Below are 23,114 nucleotides of genomic sequence, written 5' to 3'. Positions count from 1 at the left end.
GACAGACGTTTCGTTAGCAAAACAATTAATAAAAGAGCGTATCTGTTGTAAAAATTAAAGACAGATTTTCATGGCAGGAAATTAGTGTCAAGTCAGTGAGTCCTGGAGTCATTAGAGTACAGCTGGCAGCTCTGGAATGCTCCATTTTCTTTGGCTAAAGCACATTTCTTGGGCAGTTTAGCATTTTTTTTCCCCTTAGAATTTAATGTCATCAAAGTTATCATTAATATTTTACTCAGAATTTTTTAAGAGGAAATCTTCACAAAATTAACAATGCAGATCATTAAGTAATTAGAACCATTTCAGATGTGCCTGAAAAGAATACCACGTATGGATTAGTTGTTTTTTCCTTTTATTTTTTGAATTAAATTCAGTGAAAGCTTGAAGGGAAAAAAAACAAACAAACCGTCAGTTACCTATTCATTCCCTCATACTTTAAATAATTTTAGCAGTTATGTAGAAAAACACATTTTAAACATCGTTGTAAAGAACTTTTCTGGAATCGGTCTGATTTAGGACATAGGAAGATCGTGATAGGCTGCATATCTTCCAGTCACATGATGGTAAATCTGTGAGGAAAATCAGAATTCAGTTAATTAATAATGATTATATAGCATATATATCAGTTAATATTTACACTTTTAAATAATAATTAATAATTTAATTGATGTTTCATTCTAAAGCCCTACATTATTATGCACTTCAGCAGACTCTGCAGTCAGCCTCCTTCAGGTGCAGGTTTGCTTGGAAGAAAACAGAACTTTGGGTACGATGAGGTAAATCCGATGAATTCTTATCTCTAGTTCTCATAGCCCAGTAGGGGTTATTCATTTCTTTCTCAAAAACACACTTGCCAATTTGTGCCAAGGACAACGGATTATTACTCACCTGCCTCTCGATGTCAGAAAGCAGAGTACTGGCACCTATTCGAAAGAGTTCTGGCGTCAGCCATTCGTCTCCTAGCTCTTCTTTTATGAGAGAGAGCCAGGCAAGGGAATCCTTTGCACTGCGGATGCCTCCTGCTGGTTTAAAGCCGATCTAAAAGGGAAGGTGGGAAAGAGAACAATGTTTGTTACTGGAGTACTTTAAAAACTGGTAGCGCATTAATACAGGGTCTTGATTCTCTTTCTCTCTTTCTCTCCTTCTCTTTTTTAAAGTCTATTTCACTTTACCCAGCAAAAGAGCTTAGATCGCTGGCTCACGCCCATTCACAGTACAAAATGACTTCTCTAAGATTAATGGGAAGAATGTCACTGCTTCTGAGGAGACACTAATGAGCGTTAATAACCCTCATTAACATTGCACTTATTGGAAAGTCATAAACCTCAACCATCTAAACTATAGCTGTGAACTGGGGATAAACAAGAGAGGTGTCAATAAACAAGGAAAACAGATATCACAAAAGCCCATTCATTCTGCATTTCTACCAGTGAGCCTGGCTAGTCACCTTTCAGCCCTTCATCCTGAGGTGCAAAAGACACACACATGTATTCAAAATAAGAAGAGGGAATCAGTGAGGCCACACTAACCAAACTGGCAGCAATCAGGAAGGAGTGTTGACAGTTGTTTTCATCAATGTAACTGCAGGGACTTTCTTCTAAGTTGTAAGTAGAAAGAGTTATATAAAGCAGCCAGACCACTTAAATAAGTGCAGCAGAAAAAGACAGTGTAGGAACTCTTCACAGTTCAGTAGTCTTTGCAGGTGAACATAAAACAGCACAAGTCAGCCAGTATCTGATGTTTACAAATGATGTCCCCAAATCCATTAGAAATGGATAAATGTGTTCTATAAACAGTAAAACCTGCTTATCTGGATTTACTGGTCTCCAGAACTCGAATCCAGTAGTGTAGAGTATCTATAGATGGGAACAATCAAGAAAACACTCTATGGCCAAGTACTAAAGCTCAGGCATTTAAACACTAAGAGCTGTTGATTCGATAGGTAGCACCAACACGGGGTTAACTGCTAAAAGAATGCTAGAGAAGGGAGATGATAAATGCAAGGTCCCATAATTTACCCAAACTAGAAGCCTCAGAGTTAACCTAGACTCCGCCATTTTCCTCACCACACCAAACCCAATCAATCAATGGTCAAGTCCTTAATCTTCTCTCCTTAACTTCCATATCTACCACACACACTTCCTCTCTGCTTTCACTTCTGCCGTATTAGTTTAGACCCTCATTCATTCTCATATGGAATATCGGTCGGTCTCCTTACTGGTTTCCCTGCCTCAGGCACACATGGCCACATGACTAAGCAGCAGCTATACACTGATCCTAACCCTATCTGTCTATTCCTCTGGAGCCCAACTGGCTCTGAAAGAGTGCAGGGACATGAGGCGAGTGGGGGAGATAAATAGGATGAGATTATTTCTTGAGAAGAAGCCCCCAAAATCAATTAGCTTATATTAGCATACATGTTAATCATAGGAGCATTTTTGTCAATTAGGCAGTGCTGCATATAGATTTTTCCATATAGTTCAGTTGTGTCAGCAAGTCTGTTTGGCAATGTTTCTAAAGAGAGGTTCTAGCATAAGTTTATCCTTTTTTTTTTAAGGGAGAGAATATGGAAAACATAAATCTGCAATGAAATCAGTTATGAAATATTAAACCTCTGCTGCTCAGAGTGACACTAATCATGGTCTGGAAGACGGCCCATCACATTTTAAAACTCCCCTTAAATCAATGATGTAGAAAGTTTACAGTCTAACGGCTGCCCAGGCAACTTGTCAACAACCTGAAAGGATGCACCTGATTTGTAGACCGAGACACAGATCCTCACCGTGTGAAATCAAACGTGATTATAATGACTATGATTTGACTTGTATCGGTCCACTGTTGATAAAACTGGGGTGAACTTTGTTTGTTAGCTGAGGAAAGGGTCAATACAAGTAAAAGAAAAGTACTGGAAGACAGTGAAGTGTCCCTTCTACTGTACACTGACCTAGGATATTGAGCACTTAAAACTTCTACTGAAATTCTTTGCTTGTTGTCTAAGAGATCTCCTGGGAAGGGACTTGTTCATTTTGTATCCCTGTTAACACAGGTTAACATGGCACATAGTTAACCACTCAATCAATGTTTATTGAGAACACAACAGGATTGGGTCTCTAATGGTGAGTTTTAATCCTGACTCTGGAGTTTATGAGACACACAGATGCCTGAGGATTACTCCTGATCTAGAAGTTCTAGGGATGAGGGCCCAGGCATCGAACATCTTATTTTGTTGTACTTTGGCACAAAATAGGAACTACTGGTCTAAATGAATAGTAGTGGTCTCAGGTGGGAGGGCCAAAGAGAGAATTCTCTTTTTTAGAGCTAAACATTTTTTTTTTTTTTTTAATTTGGATCAATGCAGAAAGGCTACCAAGTAGAGGTTACTCAAATTGAGTCAACTATCATAAGTAAGGTCACAGTAGACAGCATTCTTATTTGTACTTTTTTAAGATATGAAGTTATTCTGAAGGAGAAAATTCTGGAAGAAGTTCATTTCCTCTGAAACCCAGAACATTCTGAAAAGGGGCTCCAGTTCCAAAATGAACTGAAGGTACAGTGACATATACAGTCATCACATCCAGTTGGCACAGGATTAAAGGTCTTTTTTGGGGGGGTTTCCATTCAGCAGTAATCCAGAGATCAGCTTTTAAAGATGTCTTCTGAGGAAGGGACAGTCTCATTACAAAACAAAACAAAATAAAACAAAACAACCTTTCTCTCCAGTGATATAAAAAAAAAAAAAATCCTTTGAGATAATTTGCAGCTAAACAAGCAACTTGAAGCTAAAAGGAAAATCCAAACTCATTTTAAAAAAACACCTCATACGCATTTTTCTTTTTAACTTCCTATGTTTCAAAAAAATATGTATTATTTTTCGAAAAGCTGACAAAAGCTAGCACATACCCTCCTCAGCTTAACAGTCTTCCAAAGAGCACATCCAACTGCCATAAAACGCAAAAATGGATATTTAATTCAAGAGCTATATAACGTCTAGCTACCTTTTCCCTGCTGTTTCACAGCATTTCATTATTTTGTTTAATAAGTTCATCTCCTCGAGAATTTTCTCTTCACCTCATATTATTAAAAGTAATAAGTTTTTCTGGACCGGGGGTTTCCCAACAGAAAAACCAATTTATGTGTGTCCTTCAATAATGACAGGAAAAGATTATTTCCCATTATATTGCATACTTTTCATATCACCACCACAGCTTATCATTCAATAAATGTTACTCTGCAATTCTTTCCATTCCTCAAGGAAGTTTAATTTCTGCATTAACCTGTTTTCGCTGGCCAACGCCTTACCAGAAAGCCTCTGTGTTGCAGCAGAATTAGTTCGTTAAAGAACCCATTTAGGAATCTCTTGTCAGTGATAAAATTGTCTTCAGTTAATAAAAGGACATAAAGTGAGTTTACATCTTGATCACACATACTTACTCCCACACTCACACTCACTTTCTGCTAATCGCACATTTTTCTCCATGAATGTGTTCTTTTGTAATGAAAGGTAAATTAAACATTTATCTTAATAAAGGTAACTCATTCACACCTTCTGCATATAAAGACAGTTTTTGTGGCTGTAACTAGTATTATAAATAACATTATCTTTACTCCGAAGAAAGATTTGCTGGCAATAATATACCTTGTTTCCAGTTTTCCAGAAGAAATCTCTAATGGCCCGTAGCATTACTATAGCTACCGGGAAAGTGGCATTTACTGTTTCTTTTCCAGTAGAGGTCTTAATAAAATCTGATCCTAAAACAAAAGGAAAAAAAACCCTCTATGTTAATTAAAATTTTATTTTTTACACATCTTAGTCAGCGGAAGAAATGAGTTGTGTACATTTTTTTCCTGAGGAACACAACTTTATTTTTCATTAGCTATCTGAAAAATTAAGAAGAAAATCCCTCTTTAAAATAATTCTATCCATACTTTCCACCCCTCCCCCCCCTTACTAGAAGATGCATGGAATTAAGTACCGAATGGATTCTGATTCCTAGGGCCCTTGCCTCCATCTTTCCATATCATCAATTAAAATCAAGTTGGTTTATTTAATGCATAACTAAGATGAATAAAAACAATTTTATGCCCTGTGCTTAATATCATTTATCACAACACTTTACTACAAAACTGCAGTGCCCACTCATTTTCCCCTCATTTTCTTATGCTCGACAGAAAGTACTCAGTACGGCTCTGACCACGCAAGAAGAATCACCACTAGCTTATTTGTACCGCGCTGTTCAGTAATGAAAGCTGTGTATCTTCCAACGAGATTAGGAATTTCACGAAAGACATCAACTATTTCATAACCTACAAATACTTTAAACAACTTTCTGTCTCTCAAATGCATCCTAAACCTATTGATGTAGTTTAACAGAATAGCCCAGGAGACAAAGAAATGATAATAACAGTTAAGATTCACTGTGTGTTATGCACTATTCTTTATTCTAGGTGCTTTACAAGTAATAACTCAGTCATTCCTCACAACACCTGCATAAGTTAAGTACTAATATGATCCCCATTTTAAAGGACAAAATTGAGATACAGAAAGGTTAAAATGGGGCTCCTGGGTGGCTTAGTTGGTTGAGTGTCTGACTTCGGCTCAGGTCAAGATCTTAAGGTTCATGAATTCAAGCCCCATGTCGGGCTCTGTGTTGACAGCTCAGAACCTAGAGCCTGCTTCAGATTCTGTGTCTCCCTCCCTCCCTGCCCCATCCCTTCTCGCACTCTGTCTCTGTCTCTCAAAAAATAAAAAGTTGAAAAACAATTTTTTTTTAAAAAAAGAAGACGAAATGTTAAATAACCTGCTTGGGGTCACACAGTTAGTAAGGGGACGGGGTAGAATTCTAACCAAAAAAACACAGCTTAACCAATATTATAGTGTCTCCAAGAAACTTACCTAGGGTCACAAAGTCAGGTAGCCAAATAGGGATTCCATCTTTAATGTGGTTATCTAACCTTGAAATACTCAACATGCCCACAGACCAGCAGCATGGGTACCATGGGGGTGCTTGCTAAAAATGCAGACTCTCAGGTCCTACACTAGATCAACTGAATCAGAATCTGAATATAAACAAGGTTCCTAGGGGATTCCTGTGCAAATTCATGGCTCTAGCCCACTGAGTCTGTGGGACCACAGGTAAGGCTAATGTCTGGGATTCTCCCAAGGTGCATCAAAGAAGTGGTCAATGGAAATGTTGGAAAGAAATGGCTAAAACTTTCCCCTTTAGTTTCAAATGGAAAGATACTTCCACAACTATTCTGTGGATGGGAAGGTTCAAATTGACACACCTTTGTAAACACACTGTGTGTGCGGCACAGTGGAAAATATAACAACAAATAATTCAAGCCCTTGCCCTCAAAAGCATACATTCTAGGTGCAGGTGGAAATGAAACATAAATCCTGGGTAATTACTTGATAGGCTAGAAGTCAGAAGACCTGGTTTTACCTCCTGAACCATCTTGCCTATAAAATACGCCTGAAAATTCTTACTTGCTTCACAGTGTTCGTTATACAAGGAATTAAAAGAGACAATCTATATGAAAGCGCTTTGAAAACTCTCAAGCATTATACAAATATAAATGAATCAAAGACTTAGGTAGGGTTTCAATGTGTAAAAATGTGATAGAAATTCTGATTTATGAAAGCGGTCATCAGAAGCCTTTTTTTTTCCTGTGGGTCTATAGACCCACTGGAAGAAATGGAGATATATCTGTCATGCATGCATTTATCTAACGAATATCCACTAAGCACTTACTATGTGCCAGACTCTGTTCTAGATGCGGAAGACAGACCACAAAACAAAATAATAAAGTTCCTACCCTTGTAAGCAGATTTTCTAGAGGAGAAAGACAATAAACAAATGAATATAGAACAAATGTCAGTGGAGGTAAGTGCTATGAAGAAAAAAGCAATGTAATGAGGTAGAGAGTGATGGAGTTGGGGAGAGGTAGCCATATTTAAATAAAGTTATCATAAAGGCATCGCTCAGGAGTGATATTCAAATACAGACTGAATGAAAGGTATCACTGAAAAGAACATCACAAGCAGGGAAACAGCAAGTGTAAAGAAAGGCCCTTAGGTAGGCATGAGCTGAGTTGATTAATAAATGAACAAATGAATAGGACTACAGAACCAACGTGTGGTCACTACCACCCCAGAAAAAAGACAACCAAGGAGAAGAGATTAAAGCCTCCAAAAAATAGATGTAAGAGGTGAGGGGAACATCTCCAAAGAATTCACAATGAGACCAAGACCAAGATGTGATTTCCTAAAGTGTGACATTGTCTTCTGATTCACTAGAAAGCTTTTGGGTACAACACTGGATATCATGTAAATTCTTTCAAGCATCTTAAAAGATTATTAAGATAAAAGTCCAAGGCCACATTTGGAGGCCTAAAAAAAGCTATGGTCACTTAAAAATCACACAATTTAAAGTTAACCAAAAAAGCCAAACTCCTTTGAAAGAGTCTGGAGGTAGGATAAGGGAGAAGACTCTCCTCCTAACATATTTGGGAGGAGCAGAGCAGAATACCTATCATGATAGCAACAAAAGTCCAGGAGTAGTAACAGTGGCCTACACATAGTGTCTGTCTCTCATTCTTGGTTGTACGGTAAGCACATTTGAGGGCAGGTGCTATATCTTTCTATGCACTCTGTATCCCCAGAGAATGACACACAAGCAAGGCTCAATAAATGAATTTTGGATGGATGGATAGATGGATGGATGGAAGGAAGGAAGGAAGGAAGGAAGGAAGGAAGGAAGGAAGGAAGGAAGGATACATGGAGGGATGGAGGGATGGATGGATGGATGGAAGGATGGATGGATGGATGGATGGATGGATCAAGCGGTAAATAGAGGGCCACAGCTACCAAGAAAAAGCAATCTACAATATTTCCTACCTTTAACTGACTAATGGGAAAGGAAAGACAGTTTTGAGTTTCATCCCAGTTCAGGTAACAAAACTGGACAGGTGACTCAGAAGAATACATTATTTTATTTATTTTTAAATGAATTTTAAATTTTAGAACAGATCTAAATCTACAGAAACATTGTAAAGCTAGTACAGAGAATCCCCATAAACCCTACACCCAGTTTCCCCTATTATTAAAAACTTTTATCCATATGGTACATTTGTTACAATTAATGAAGCAATATAGACATATTGCTATTAACCCAAATCCCTATTTTATTTAGATTTCCTTAGTTTTACTTAGAATCCAATTGCACCCAGGATAGTATGATGTGTACATCTGTCATATCTCCATGGTTTCCTCGTGGCTGTGACAGCTTCTTGGACTTGCCTTGTTTTGATGACTGTTAACAGTTTTGAGGAGCACTGGTCAGGTATTTTGTAAAATGTCCCCATTTGGGACTTGTCTGACATATCTCTCATTTTGATTAAACTGGGGTGATGGGTTTTTGGGGAGGAAGACCACAGAGGTAAAGTGCCATTCTCACAGTATCACATCAAGCGTACCTACCATTGACATGATTTACCACTGTTGATGTCGACTGTAAACACTTGGGAGACACTTGGGACAAACACTTGCCACGTTTGTCCACTGCAAAGTCACTCTCTTTTCTCTACTTTCCATACTGTACCCCTTGGAAAGAAGCCCTTATGTGAATCCCACACTTGCATGGGAGACTCGCCTGCTCCCATGTACATATTTATGATCATTTCTAGCAGTACAGACTCGGAGATATTATACTTGGGTTTATAATCCAGTTCATTATTTTCTTGCTCAAATGGTTCTACCTTTGGCCACTGGGAGCTCTTTCAGTTGCTTCCTATATACCTTTGACACACCTCCACCATGGAGCATTTTTATTTTTTAAGCACTTACTCTGGTATTGCCAAATGCTCCAAGCTCATCTTTTATGTTTTCTGCCCCAGTCTGAGAATAAGCCCTAGTTACTTTTATTAGAGAATGGTATTAGAACCCACCCCAAATCTTGGTGCTAGGCATACTCACTGTTACTGCAGGGGCTTGTTTCTGGCTCTCTCAGCTGCCTAGCAAAGAAATATACATGTGTATACTAACCCACTTATATATACACATCTATTAATAATTCCATGTTTAACTATATTACACTACATATGCATAATACTGATGTCTCCAACTCAAGACTCATCACCACATGGATCATTCTAGCCCCTTCCCCCTCTGGAAACTGCCATTTCAACAGTGAGGAACCTGGCACCTACCATCTGTCATTCATTTATTTAACTGCGCACATCCAGTATCCATGTGGAGCACTATCAGAATTGTTACCCACACCATGGGAAATAACTTTATCAACTACTCCACGGTGCTAATGTGCAGTTTCATTTGCCTTTAGCCTTACAGCCCACCCTCATTTATAGTGTTATGTGGGTCAGCACCTTTCTTCCCACCTCCTTTAGTAAGGCTGTTTCATACATGTGTAACATAGATTCTTTGCTCAGAGCCAGCATTCTATCCTGGAATCCCCTAATCTCCTAAATTATATATATATATTTTTATCTGTATACATTAAGGGTCACATTTTGTGAAGCTTCTAGTGGTTCTGACAAAAGTGCAGGGTCATGCATCAACCATTACAGTATCACACACAACACATTCACAACTCTGCTTCACATTTTCATCTTCCCCCACACGCACTGGCAACCACTGATCATAAACTATTGGAACAGTTTTGCCTTTTCCAGAATGTCATGTATTGGAATCATCCAACCTTTCAGACTGGCTTTTTCACTTAGCAATATGCATTAATAAAATGTTTTAATGTTTATTTATTTTTGAGAGAGGGAGAGAGAGAGAGAGAGACAGAGACAGAGACAGAGAGAGTGAGGGAGGGGAAGAGAGAGAGGGAGACACAGAATCCAAAGCAGGTTCCAGGCTCTGAGCTGTCAGCACAGAGCCTGATGTGAGGCTTGAACCCACGAACTGTGTCATCACGACCTGAGCCAAGTCTGACTCTCAACTGACTGAACCACCCAGGTGCCCCAGCAATATGCATTTAAGATTCACTGGTGTCTTTTCATGGCTTGATAGTTCATTTCTTTTTATTGATAAATAATATTCCATTGTATTCATGTACCACAATTATATTCATCCACTCACTTATTAAAGGATATCTTGGTTGCTTCAGTTTTGGGCAATGATGAATAAAACTGCTACAAACACTCATATGCAGGATTTTGTGTAGACATAAATTTTCAAATAAGTTGGGCAAATACAGAGAGGGCAACTGCTAGATTACATGGTAAAACCACATTTTGCTTTGAGAGAAACTGCCAAATTATTTTTCAAAGTAGCTGTATCATTTTGCACTCCCAATAGCAGTGAATGAGAGTTCCTGATGCTCTATATCCTCACGAGCAATTAGTGTCATCAGTTTTTGAATTTTATCCAGTCTAATAGGTGCACGTATAGATTACATACATATTTTTGTCAGATTATACCTAAGTATTCAATTTATGGATTGCTGTTACAAGTGATAGTTTTTTTGAGTTTCAAATTCCAACTGTTCACACTGCTGGTGGATAGGAAAGCAATAGACTTTTTATATTAACCTTGTACCAGGAAGCCTTGGTAAACTCACTTAGTAGTTTCAAGAGTTTGTTAGCCTGGGGGGGATTTTCTCCACAAATGATGATGTCATCTGCAAACAAAGACAGCTTTATATCGTTCTTCCTGTAAATTTTTTCTTGTGGTTGTCGTCACAAGTTATAACAAACTTGGTATCTTAAAACAATAGAGATTTATTTTCTCGCAGTTCTGTATGGCAGAAGTCCAAAATCAAGTTGTCCACAGGGCTGAACACCTTGTGGAGGCTCTAGGGCAAATCTGTTCCCGAACTCGCCCCGCTTCTTCTAGCTGCCAGCATTCCTTGGTTGCATCACTTTGACCTCTGCCGCCGTCTTCTCATGGCCTTCTTTTCTGGGTATAAACCTAATCACCCTCTACTTCTCTCTGATAATAACATTTGTGATGGTATTTAGGTCCCACTTGGATAATCCTGAATAATCACTTCATCTCCAGACTCTTAATCATGTCTGCAAAGGCTTTTTTGTTTTTCCCCAAAAAAGGTAATAGTCAGATTCTGGAGATGTGGTTAGACCTCTAGGAGCCATTATTAGCCTACCACACCTCCCAATTTGTATTTATCTAATTTCCTTCTCTTATCTTCTTGCAGTAGGTAGGGCTTTCCAGTACAGTGTTGAATAGGAATAGTGAGGGAGAACACTCTTGCCTTCTTCTTAGGGAGACCTTTGGGGATAGTGTCTAGTTGTTCATACATGTGTTAGCTAAAGTTTGTAGATTTTCTTTACCAAGCTAAGAACATTCCCCACTATTCCTAGTTTGATGAGAGCTTTTATTATAAACAGATGTTACAATCTGTCATATGCCTTATCTGTGATAATTGATATGACCATATGATGTTTCCTCTTTAGTGTATTGATATGGTCAATTACATTACACTGAACCAGGCTTGCATATCTGGAGTAAATCCCCCTGTGTCGTGGCATATAATTCTTTCTATACATTGTTGAGTTCATTTTACTAACATGTTGTTGAAGATTATTTTTTTGCATTATATTCAAGAGTGATACTGATTTATGGTTTTCCTTTCTTGCAATGTCTCTGTCTGGTTTTGGTATTGGGGTAATGATGGCCTCACAAAGTGAGCATTCTCTCTTCTTCTATTTTCTGGAAGACATTGTACAGAATTGATATTCTTTCTTCCTTAAATGTTTGGTAGAATTCATCAGTGAAACCATCTTTAGTCAGTGCTTTCCTTTTTGGAAGGGTTTAATTTTTCTCTAATAATTTATTAAATTATTAAATAATAAAATTATTTTATAATATTCTAGAATTAAAATACAGTTTTATGACATAGCTTATAACATAGTTTATATAAATATATACTTACATATTTACTATTATATATAATATTTACAAAATAAATTAAAATTAAAATTACTTCTTTGATAGATACAGGCTTATTTGGGATTATTTCTCCTCGCAGGTATCAATCCAACTAAATCAATAATCACTTTAAATGTTAGTGGTCGAAATGCACCAGTTGAAATCAGAGATTGATATGAAACAAGACCCTTCTATATGTTGTTTATAAGAAATCCACTTGAAAAATAAAGAATCAGGGGACACCTGGGTGGCTCAGTAGGTTAAGCTCAGGTCATAATCTTGCAGTTTATGAGTTCGAGCCCCTCGTCGGGCTCCATGCTGACAGTATGAAGCCTTCTTGGGATTCTCTCTCTCTCTCTCTCTGTCCCTGCCCTGTTTAAGTAGGCTCTCTCTCTCTCTCAAAAATAAATAAACATTAAAAAAAATATGAAGATTCAGAAGGTTAAAAATAAAGGGATGGAAGAAGATATAACATTAATCAAAGTAAAGCAGAAGAACCTATATTAATTTCAGACAAAGCAGACTTAAGAAAAAGGAACATTATCAGGGATAAAAAAAGGGTTTTACAGAATGATAAAGGGGCCATTTCTCCAACGAAACATAACAATCCTAAACATGTATACACCTGACAATAGAGCATCAAAATATATGAGGCATAATCTGGAAAGAACTAAAGAGAGAAGCAGACAAATCTACTATTATAGCTGGAGACTTCAAAACCCCTCTTTCAGTAATTGATAACTCAAACAAGTAGAATATGAGCAAAGATGTATTTCACTCGAATAGCTTTATCAGTCAGTTACCAATTATCATGATCAAACTGACATGTATAGGAAACTAAAAAAAAACAACAGTAGACTACATATTCTAAAATTCAGATAAAACATTCATCAAGATAGGGCTTTTTGTCTTACTTTTGTCTTTATTTTTACATCTCTTTTTCTGCCTTCTCTAGCTTTAATTGAACATTTTCTATAGTTCCATTTTATCTCCTCTCAGCATATCAATTATACTTTCTATTATACATTCTTTTAGTGTTGCCCTAGAGTTTTCAATATACATTTTTAACAAATTTAAGTCTATCTTCAATACTATACTGCTACTTCAATACCATACCGCTAGATACTGGGAGGTATCTTTTAACAAAGTATTCCTAATTCCTCCTTTCTATCCCATCCATACAGGATTAAATGCCCAGTACATTCTTACTATTATTTTAAACAGTTATCTTTTAGATTAATTGAGAAAGAAAAGTAATTTTATTTTTCATATATTCTCTTCTGATGTTCCTTTTTTTATATATAGATCAGAATTTCTGACATATATCATTTTCTGTCTCCTTGAAGAACTTCTTTCAGCATTTCTTATAGGGCAGTCCTGCTTGGCAGTGAATTCCCTCAGTTATACATGTCTGAGCTCCTTCACTTCTGAAGGATAATTTCACTGGATATCGATTTCTTGCTTGGGTTTTTTTTCTTCGAACACTATGAGTGTTCATTCTATAAGTACTTTATTCTACTCACTTCTTGCTGACATGGTTTCCAATGAGAAGTCTACTGTAATTATTTCCTTTTCTTCTATAGGTAAGGTGTTTTCTTTCTCTGGCCTTTTTCAAGATTTTCAATTTGTCTTTGTTTCCTTTGGTTTGAATATGATATATTTAGGTATAGTTTTTGGGGTTTTTTCCCCCCATATTTATCCTTTTAGGTGTTATCTGAGCTTCCTGGATCTGTGGTTTGATATCTGTCATTAATTTTGGAAAATTCTTGGCCATTAATTCAAATATGTTGTCTGCTCCATTTTCTCTTTCTTCTTCTAGTATCCCAATTATATATGTATTACACGTTAGAAATTGTCCCTCAGTTTTTATTGTTTTTCTAAATCTTTTTTTAAAGTTTATTCATTTTTGAGAGAGAGAGAGAGAGAGAGAGAGAGAGAGAGAGCACACAAGTGGTGGGGGGACAAAGAGAGAGGGAGAGAGAATCCCAAGTAGGCTCCCCACTGCCAGCACAAAGATGGATGCAGGGCTTGAACTCATGAAACATATCATGACCTGAGCCAAAACCAAGAGTCAAATGCTTAACTGACTGAACCACCCAGGACCCCACTGTTTTCTGTTCTGTTTGTTTGTTGTTGTTTTCTTATCCTTTTATCTCTTTATGCTTCAGTTTAGGAGGTTTCTTTGGATCTATATTCAATGGTCACTCATTGTATCCAGTCTTCTCATGAGCTCATCAATGCAGTCTTCATTTCTGTTCCAGTGTTTCTGATTTCTAGCTTTTCCTTTTGAATATTTCTTAGAGTTTCTATCTCCCTGCTTACACTAACTATCCTTTCATGTTGTCTATTTTCTCCATTAGAATTATTAACATATTAGTCAAAATTATCTTAAATATCTCTGATAATTTCAATATCTATATCATGTCTGAAGCTGGTTCTGATGTTTGTTTTGTCTCTAGAGACTGTGTTTTTTCTTGGGTTTTAGCATCTCTTGTAATTTTTTGTTGAAAGTCAGTATGACATTAGGAACAGACCTTTTGTGTCAGATTTTATGCTAATCTAATCAGGAACCAAGCTGTATTTTATGTTTGCTGTAATCACCAGTGCCAAAGTCTTCAAGCGCCATCATATCCTTGTTGTGGTCCATCCTGTTTACTTTGGGTTTCCTAAGTGTTCCTCCTCAGAGAGAGTCTCTGTCTTTTAGCTCTGTTATCTACAATCCACTAATTACTGGAACCCTGTTGGTGTAGTGATAATGTATAGGGGAGAACAAGTATTTCATAATCCTATGGTTAAACTTTTAGTGGACCAATGTGCCTAGATTGTACCCTTCACAAATGTGTATTAGCTTTTCTCTCCTACTTTGATGAGGCAGGAAGAGTGAAAGGGAAATGCCCTCCCAGGTGAGATAAAACTCGAGCAAATTCTTTTGTCCTGGAGAGCAGGTCTTTGTTAAGGAGAATGCTCTGTGTATATTTTGCAAAGATTATCTTCCCCTTACCCTGTGATAGCCAAGAGAAGAAACTTCTTGGCTCTTCACTGTGAGAACCTGGGGTTCCATGAGGTAAAACCCACAAATATGCCAGCACCCTGTGCAGCTTCTAACAAGTGGTCAAAAAATTACCACTTAAAGAGGACCTGGGTGGCTCGGTCGTTTGAGCGTCTGACTTCGACCAGGTCATGATCTCATGGTTCTGGAGTTTGAGCCCCACATTGGGCTCTGTGCTGACAGCTCAGGGTCTGGCATCTGCTTCGGATTCTGTGTGTCCCTCTCTTTCTGCCCCTCCCCAAGTCATCCTCTGTCTCTATCTCTCGAGAATAAATAAACATTAAAAAAAATTTTTTTTAATTACCACTTAAGTGTTCTTGCCAGTTTATGGCTCTTGCAGGTAAGTAAGCAGATCTTAGTTGACTCTCAGGAGTCGCTCTCTCCATATATCAGAGTGGGAGTTTGCCCTGAGGCCTAAGTTCTTTGCAAGGTCTGGGAAAAGCCACTGATTTTCAGTGTATTCATCTTTTTTTTTTTTCTCCTCCAAGAGCAGAAATGACAACTTCCAAGCTCTTTACATGTCAGGAAGTTCTTAAATATCAAGACAAGCCTTTATTGTCTAGATATCAGGTATAGATAAAGATACAAATTATATATAGTATTTAAGGTGTTTCAGGTACATGCCAAGTAACTTATGGTCAACAAAAATTGGAAAGGCCTGCAGAAATTCACTTTAGCTAAAATGATAAATGAAGGCTTCACGGAACAGATAGAATTTGGTATGAACCTTGAAGAAGACATAAAATGTAAAGACGAGAGGGCAGAAGAAAGAGTACAGCCATCAGAAGAAACACTGGAAGCACAGAAGGATGAGACACATCCTTAAACGATAATAAATGGATCCATCTAAGGAAACTCTGTGAGGGACAGGAAGCGTGACAGATGGCAGTAGTGATATTTGGGGGTAGGGGGTGTCGATGTGTGTTTTAGAACGTGTAACTTTTAGAGTCTGGGGTGTGTGGGATCTCGTGACAACAACTGAGAGTCAGAGACCACACAAGAGATTAAAATCGCAGTTCGGGCATACAGCTATTTCTTTATATCCAGGACTATGACCTAGCTTTAATTACACAAAATACTTCAGAAAGTACATTAGTATTTTACTACTGTCAAAAGAACAATGGATTTTCCAGTGGGACTAAGTGGGCACACACTTTTGTTTTACTCCTTATTTTAATATTGCTTCCCTTGCCCCTCCGCTAAAACAAAAAATTACCATAGAGAAATAAATGCTACATTTCAAATTATCCACATCACAGAGCACCATAAACTCTCCTCAGGGCTCATGTAAATCCAACATTAACCAAGCTCACCTCTGCTCAGCTTTGGGGGAAAACCCTTATGAGAAAATATCTCACAATTAAAATAGCTATCCATATAAATGTTCCTCCATCAGTGCCCACAATTTCAAGGAAATGACTAAACTAGGAGATAAAAGGCCTGAAAAGTCAAAAGCAACACATTAAATAGACTAGAATTCAACTGTGGTTAGTTGAAATTAACATTAATAATAAATTCATAGAATTACATTCAATTGTATTTTTTTATTTTCTTAATCTGAAATCTCTAGCACAATACTTTTTTTTGTGGTCTAAAGCAACTCAAAGCTTTTCTAAGGCCTATAATTACAAGTCTCCATGGTACAGTTTCATTAAAAACTTTCATTAAATAACAGCTGCCCTTGTATATGGTCTTCTAATCAATTTGGTCAAACAGAATGACTTCTAATCAGCTGTTGATAAAAATAGAAGATGAAATTTTAATTCTAATAGATTAACCACAAACTCAAGACAGTCTTCAAAATCCATCTAGCTCTATTCTCCAGTGGATTTAATGACTATTCAGCAACTCATTACTAAATAGAACAAGATGAACATTTTCCAGTTCATTAAAGAAATGTACTATGTATTTTTGCATTGTCCTCATGATTCGTTACAGGGAGTCTTAATTACAAGATAATGGATAATGGTTATTAAATGCAGACTGCAGTAATGAAGCTCTATTCATTTGCGAACCTCAGAGACTGCAAAGAGAGGAAAATAAAATTACTAGCTTCAAAAGATTAACGGATCAAATTATTATTCAATTTTGAAAATCTCATTCAGACTTCATAGAAACAAGAAGAGATTAAAAACTAGTATTAAGACCACAGTAGTACATTAAAAAAAATAATATCTTAAGGCTATTACTGCATAATAAGCTTCAGATGTGATTATTAGAAAAACATATAGCTAACAATGGGAAAACATACATTTTTATTTCCTGAACAAATCTTATTTATGAGATAGGAAGTTACTAGTAGGATCTTAAAGACAGTCTTGGTGAACACAGAAGATACATGCTCCTGTGTTACAAAAGAACAGCACAATGGAAGGTATTATTAACATTTTATACTTCGTTAATGAAAAATAGGATTTAAAATCAACTGCTGCTTGAGAAAGCTTGTCATTAAGTGGAATTCATGCCAACCCTATAATAAGAGCTTCTGGGCACATTATTCATTAGCACCATGTTTTCTATCGCTCTCTAAGAAACTACCTTAAAGTTAGCAAGAGAGTTTTGTATGGTAATTCTGGTAATTCTGACACTAATTTATACTTGCAATCTGCAATAGGACTTTTTTTTTTAAACAAATATAATGTACAAAAATATGAAGCCCCAAATTAAAACACATTCTTTGATACTGTATTCTTTTGATCAACATAGGCTTGAAAATAATTTGGGGTGAGATATCAAGATCCAGTGTTATGACTTAAGAACTGGCCAGAGTAAAGATGGAAGCAGAAAGCCTCTGGGGAGGTATCAATATGATGCTAATACTCAGTCTGGAGACAATTAAACCCACAAAGACAGCCTTACAAGATCCAGGGATAATAGCTAACTTTATGAAAAAGGGGGTCGGGGGTGTTTCCTAAAAGAGAGAGGAAAAGCTGAAGAAGGAAAGAAAAATAAATAACACGTGCTTTCTCAGTTCTTTCCTTTGATCTAAATAGTGAGCTCTGAAAATACTCCTCAGTTGGTCTAGTCCGTCACGTGAGAAATGCAACAGAACATCGTAATTAAGCAGTAAGGCATGTTCAAGCAGACTGGCAATCAGAAAGCAATCACAATCTCGGAGTTAGGAAATATCTCAAATACCCCAAGGGTAAGATTAGTTCATGATAACCACATTCTTCGCAGTTGCCTTCTCCTCAATAAAAATAAAAATGTGGCCATTTAAAATAATGCAGAACAGTATAATTCAAATGGAATACAAGGTGGGGACTCTGACTATATAATCCTTGGTAATTGACAGTAATGTCCCTGGGAGAATTTTCTAAACCATTATGTTAACCATACAAAGATGTGTGTTAGAACTGCTTGACACAAACAAGAGTCCCTGAGTTATGTCTAATATGACAAGAAGTTTCCTTTCACTTCTAAAACTTAGGTTATTTGAAATGAGTTTCATAACTGTAATAATGCTGCAGATGACGTTCCAATCAATGCAAACAGCATCTCTTTTAGAGTGAATTCAAATTGTTTAATCTTTCAAACAACTCTAAATGGTTTTTGTTTATTGTTTTGTTTTTTTATTTTACAAGTTCGGAAAAAGAAAAGGATTATTTAACTCAACTGTTTATGAGACCATATTGTCAGCATTTTGGACTAAGAGTCAAACTGAGACACAACAGAATGTTTTCTAAACCTAGCTCTATGCCTCCTCTAATTTTTAATATTGCATTAGTGCTCCTGAGGATATCTATAAATATCTACATGAGTTAACAGTTCAGACAGGAGCTCCCCATGGGGTGCCTGGGGGGCTCAGTCAGTTGAGTGTCCGATTTCAGCTCAGGTCATGATCTTACATTTGAGGGATCAAGCCTGGTGTCAGGCTCACACAGAGCCCGCCTGAGATTCTCTTTCCCTCTCTGTCTCCCTCTCTGCCTGCCCCTCCCTTCTCAAAATAAATAAATAAACATTTATAAAAAAGAAAAAAAAGAGCTCCCCCAAATCATGCTACACTTCTGAGTTCTCATCTCTCCTCTTCCCACTCCCCCTTTTGAGTAAGGGTATCAGGGAAGGAGAGCTGGGACAGGTGAGCCCCAGAAGGTCTGAAACTAAAACAAAGGTTCTCGGAATTAAGATAGTGGGGATGGTTGCAAAACTTTGTGAACATACTAAAAATCCCTGAACTGTATACTTTCAAGGTGTTTATCTTATGGAAATTTTATCTCAGCTTAAAATAAAAAACAAAAGGCAATGTGTTCATGAGAGAAAACGGGGGAAGGCAAAAAACTAATAAAGCGAACTCTACATAAAATTATCAATTAATTGACAAATCAAGTATATATAATCAACTGTACCCTTACCCTTTTCTTGAACACATTTTAACACTATTCCTAGTCCTCTCTGTAAGTGGTTCCTATTAGCTGCCAAGTAGGACATCCACAATCCAAGCCTCCTAACTGTCATCAACGATTACAATATAACTGTAAGCTGTTATTAGTCTAAATAAATATGGCATCCATTGATAATGCTTCAGCCCGTAGGTAAAGTTAACCAAAAAATACAGCATTTATATTCAAAAGCCTTAAACAATCTAAAGCATTACTTTTAAAGGAGAATACTTCAACAAACACATCATTACAATTCCTTAAAAATATTTTTGAAGAGTGGTATCAACACGGAGAGTATCATGCTGGCCAAAGAGAGAGAGAACTTTAACGAAAGGACCTTTCAGGACGAGTTCAATGATGCCTGGTGGGGGCAAGGTGGGGGATGCTGAGACTCTGCCCTTGCACAGTCTGTAGTTGCACTGTCTCATACAGTACTCACTCACCGATGTGGCTACTGAATATTGCAAAATGGTTAATCCAAACTGGAATGTGTTAGAAGAGTAAAATGCACAAAGGGTTTCAAAGCTTTAGCATACAAAAATGGAATGGAATGTAAAATATTTCTTAATTTTTATATTGATTATACATTGAAATGAGATATTGTGGATTTACTGGGTTAAACACAATATTCTATAATTACTTTCACCTATTTTTTTACTTTATTAATGTAGCTATTAAAATTTTTTTAAATTATGCATCTCTATTAGACAGCACTGGTCTAGAGCCTCAATGAGACACCAAAGTCTGTAATCACTCTGAGTAGGCTACAATTTGATGTCCTTTTATACTAATATCCTTTACATGTTGGTTTGCATTTATTTAGGGGGGAAAAAAAGGCTTACTTCTGCATAGGGGTAGAACAAGAAGATTTCTGGTGACAGCACTTAACTATTCTCTCTCATCCAAGCAATTCAGCTCAGCCCCCAAATTTGAATCCTCCCTCAGCCAAACAAAAGCTCTGTAATTAACTAAACCCACCTTTATTAAAAAGTGTACACTGGGGCGCCTGGGTGGCTCAGTCGGTTAAGCGTCCGACTTCGGCTCAGGTCACGGTCTCGCGGTCCCCGAGTTCGAGCCCCGCGTCGGGCTCTGGGCTGATGGCTCGGAGCCTGGAGCCTGCTTCCGATTCTGTGTCTCCCTCTCTCTCTGCCCCTCCCCCGTTCATGCTCTGTCTCTCTCTGTCTCAAAAATAAATAAACGTTAAAAAAAAAATTAATAAAAAAAAAAAAGTGTACACTATCCATTTGGAGAACATAAGAGCATGTCCCTGGAATGTCTTATACCCAATCCTGGTCACATAATGTACAGGAATGCTAGCACATGCAATTTTCTCTGCCTGGAACATTTTCAGTGGTTTCAAGGCTTCTTGTGGATTAGCACCCAAGGAAACTGGCCAGCTGGCCGGCCCTTCATCCTGTCTGTGATTGACCTTGCTTTCAGTTTTCAAACACAGGACTAACTCTAAAACTACACTTACAGACTCATGACTATTTATGACTTGTGCTCACAGCTCTGTGTTCAAATCGACCCAGCCGTTCTCTTTCCCAACCCTTCAATATCCTATTTATCTACCGAGTCCTACTATGTGCCAGTACAGTGGTATATCTATAGACACAGCAGCGTGTACAAGCCAAGGCTTTCCTCTACAGGACTCTGTACCATCAGAGGTGACACTGACTTAGCTATATAAGTTACATTTGCTTTCTCTTAGTCTGGCTACTTAAATTAAAAAAGAAAAAATCTTTATCTGTCTCCATCACCTTACCCTCTGTTTTTCAGAGAGCTTGTGGCATTGCCGAGAAGACAAAAATAAGATTCGTGAGATGAGGCTAGCACCCTATGATCAAACAAAAACACCAGAAATACCCACAGGCATTGTTATTGTGTAGGTATGATGGTTTGGATAAAATAGTAAAGTGTTTTAGAGTCAATATAAAGTGAAAACATCGATCTGTAAACCAAGTTACTGATGACAAATACCTCAAAATCACAATGCTTTCCTTTTTAGCCAGCCCCTGCAGCCGAACGTACTGATGTAGGGATTTACTATGTTAAGCAAATGTCCTCTGTTGATATGGTCCTTTTAAAGTCATCTTATCTTAAAATGACACAAGCATATCTAACATACTCTTTTTTCCTTCACATTTGCGGGGAGGGAAGGGGGAGATGGAACTGCAATACAGGGTAAAACGTGATTTGGTATCACTATACTTTGGCAAAGAAGAGTAAAATGAAGAAGCATTTTAACAAAATAACAAGCTAGATATGCTTCAAACAACTGAATTTCATTTTGATTGTGCTTTCTATTGTCACTAGCAAGTTTGGAATATATAGTATATATTAACATTAAAAGTCAGGTATGCTTGTGTGGAATCTATTAACTTGAGAGAAAATTACTCAAATTGAAGAAATAGCTGCTTAAAATGGATTTAGAAATACATTTTACTGAACAAAGCAAGCTAGAAAATTAGTCTACTTTATCAGGATTAGAAAGTGCTATGAATTTTAAACACAAAGCTTTTAAAAACAATGCAGAGCATATTTGAGATTATCATACCTCAATGTCATCATAAATCTTTTTTTTTTTTCCAACAGTTGATGATAAGTATGTAGAGTTACTTTTTACAGTGACCTGTCTTTCATAAAAGAAGTTGTGTTAATTTTTCTGTGGGGAGTTTTATCTCTTGGTGATTGTTTCTCTGTACCTGGAGACTCGTATCACATGCATCCCATTAGCAGATCTATAGATGGACACACCTTGAAAGGCTCTGAACAGAAAGTATTTACTGTGTGGAGCTCTCAGGCTGGCCATCTGGGTTACTGCACTTACCACTTACCAACCACTTACAAAGACAATGCTGCCCTCTCTCCTACTGTTCACAGTTTTCACGTTAAAATTCTGTCTCTATTTTTCAACCAGTCCTGCCTTCATTTTTATCTTTATTCCCCCTTTTCATTCAGCCACCACCAGAGGCCTTGATTCCTCAACAAAAGAGGTATGTACTGGCAAAAGAGAAAGTGTTAGAGCCCCCGCAAATCTCACCAATGGGTAAGGGTCTATAATCAGAGAGGGTCACCGCAAACTTTTCCCAGGTCGTGTGCATCACTGGGATATTAGAATCATTCACAATTCCTGAAAACACTTGAGGCAAGGAGAAAGGAAGGAAAAAGAGGTTTGTCAACGAGGCAGAAAGAACAGTCCTGAGCTAGACTCTGCAAAAGCCATGAACTAATGCAACATGCTTGCAAGCTGGATCCATTTTGAATATTAACTAGAACTCATCTAGGATCTCCCCGGATGTCACACATTTTTTTTTTAAAGCACTGCCTTGCCAATGAATATATATGCCTGTACTTCCCTCATAGCAGAAAGGTTGTGAGTTCCTTTTCCAAAAGTAAATAGAAATAGAAATAACATATAACCATACAGTAATGATGTATATTTCAGACAAATAGCTTACACTACACACTTAATACGGAGGTTTTATCTGTCTCTCGCAGAACTTCCTATTACAAAACTAATAGGTTTGATTAAAAGGCTATTCATTTTTAGGAGATTTCCCCCCCATCAGAAAACAGAATATAAATAGTTTCTTAACATGTATAAGTTAGGTCTTTACCTACCTTCCTTTTAAGCCTACATTTAAAATTTTTGATACATATTTAATGTTTTTAATATTACCTATATAATTGCTTTAAGTGTGGCATTTATTTCCTCCCTCTAAAGTACATGTTATATCATAGATATAATTTCTCCCTGGTATTTCAGGAA

The 23,114-nt window shown here is 37.3% G+C and overlaps 1 protein-coding gene across 1 annotated transcript in view; it reads right to left on the bottom strand.

Moving 5' to 3' along the window:
• Positions 1-358: 358 nt before the first annotated feature.
• Positions 359-23,114, bottom strand: part of DERA (deoxyribose-phosphate aldolase) — a 117,756-nt gene continuing 95,000 nt past the window's right edge. Inside the window, exons 7-9 of the mRNA XM_042945907.1 lie at positions 4,637-4,749; positions 889-1,038; positions 359-569 (exon numbers count right to left, since the gene is read on the bottom strand). Coding sequence (XP_042801841.1) covers positions 513-569; positions 889-1,038; positions 4,637-4,749 — 320 coding nt within the window. The 3' untranslated portion in view covers positions 359-512. The remainder of the gene's footprint in view (positions 570-888; positions 1,039-4,636; positions 4,750-23,114) is intronic.

The sequence above is a fragment of the Panthera leo genome, chromosome B4, assembly GCF_018350215.1.
Source record: "Panthera leo isolate Ple1 chromosome B4, P.leo_Ple1_pat1.1, whole genome shotgun sequence".
Taxonomy (NCBI): Eukaryota; Metazoa; Chordata; class Mammalia; order Carnivora; family Felidae; genus Panthera; species Panthera leo.
Note: the sequence above shows the minus strand (reverse complement) of the source record. Positions and strands in the feature narration are given on the sequence as shown.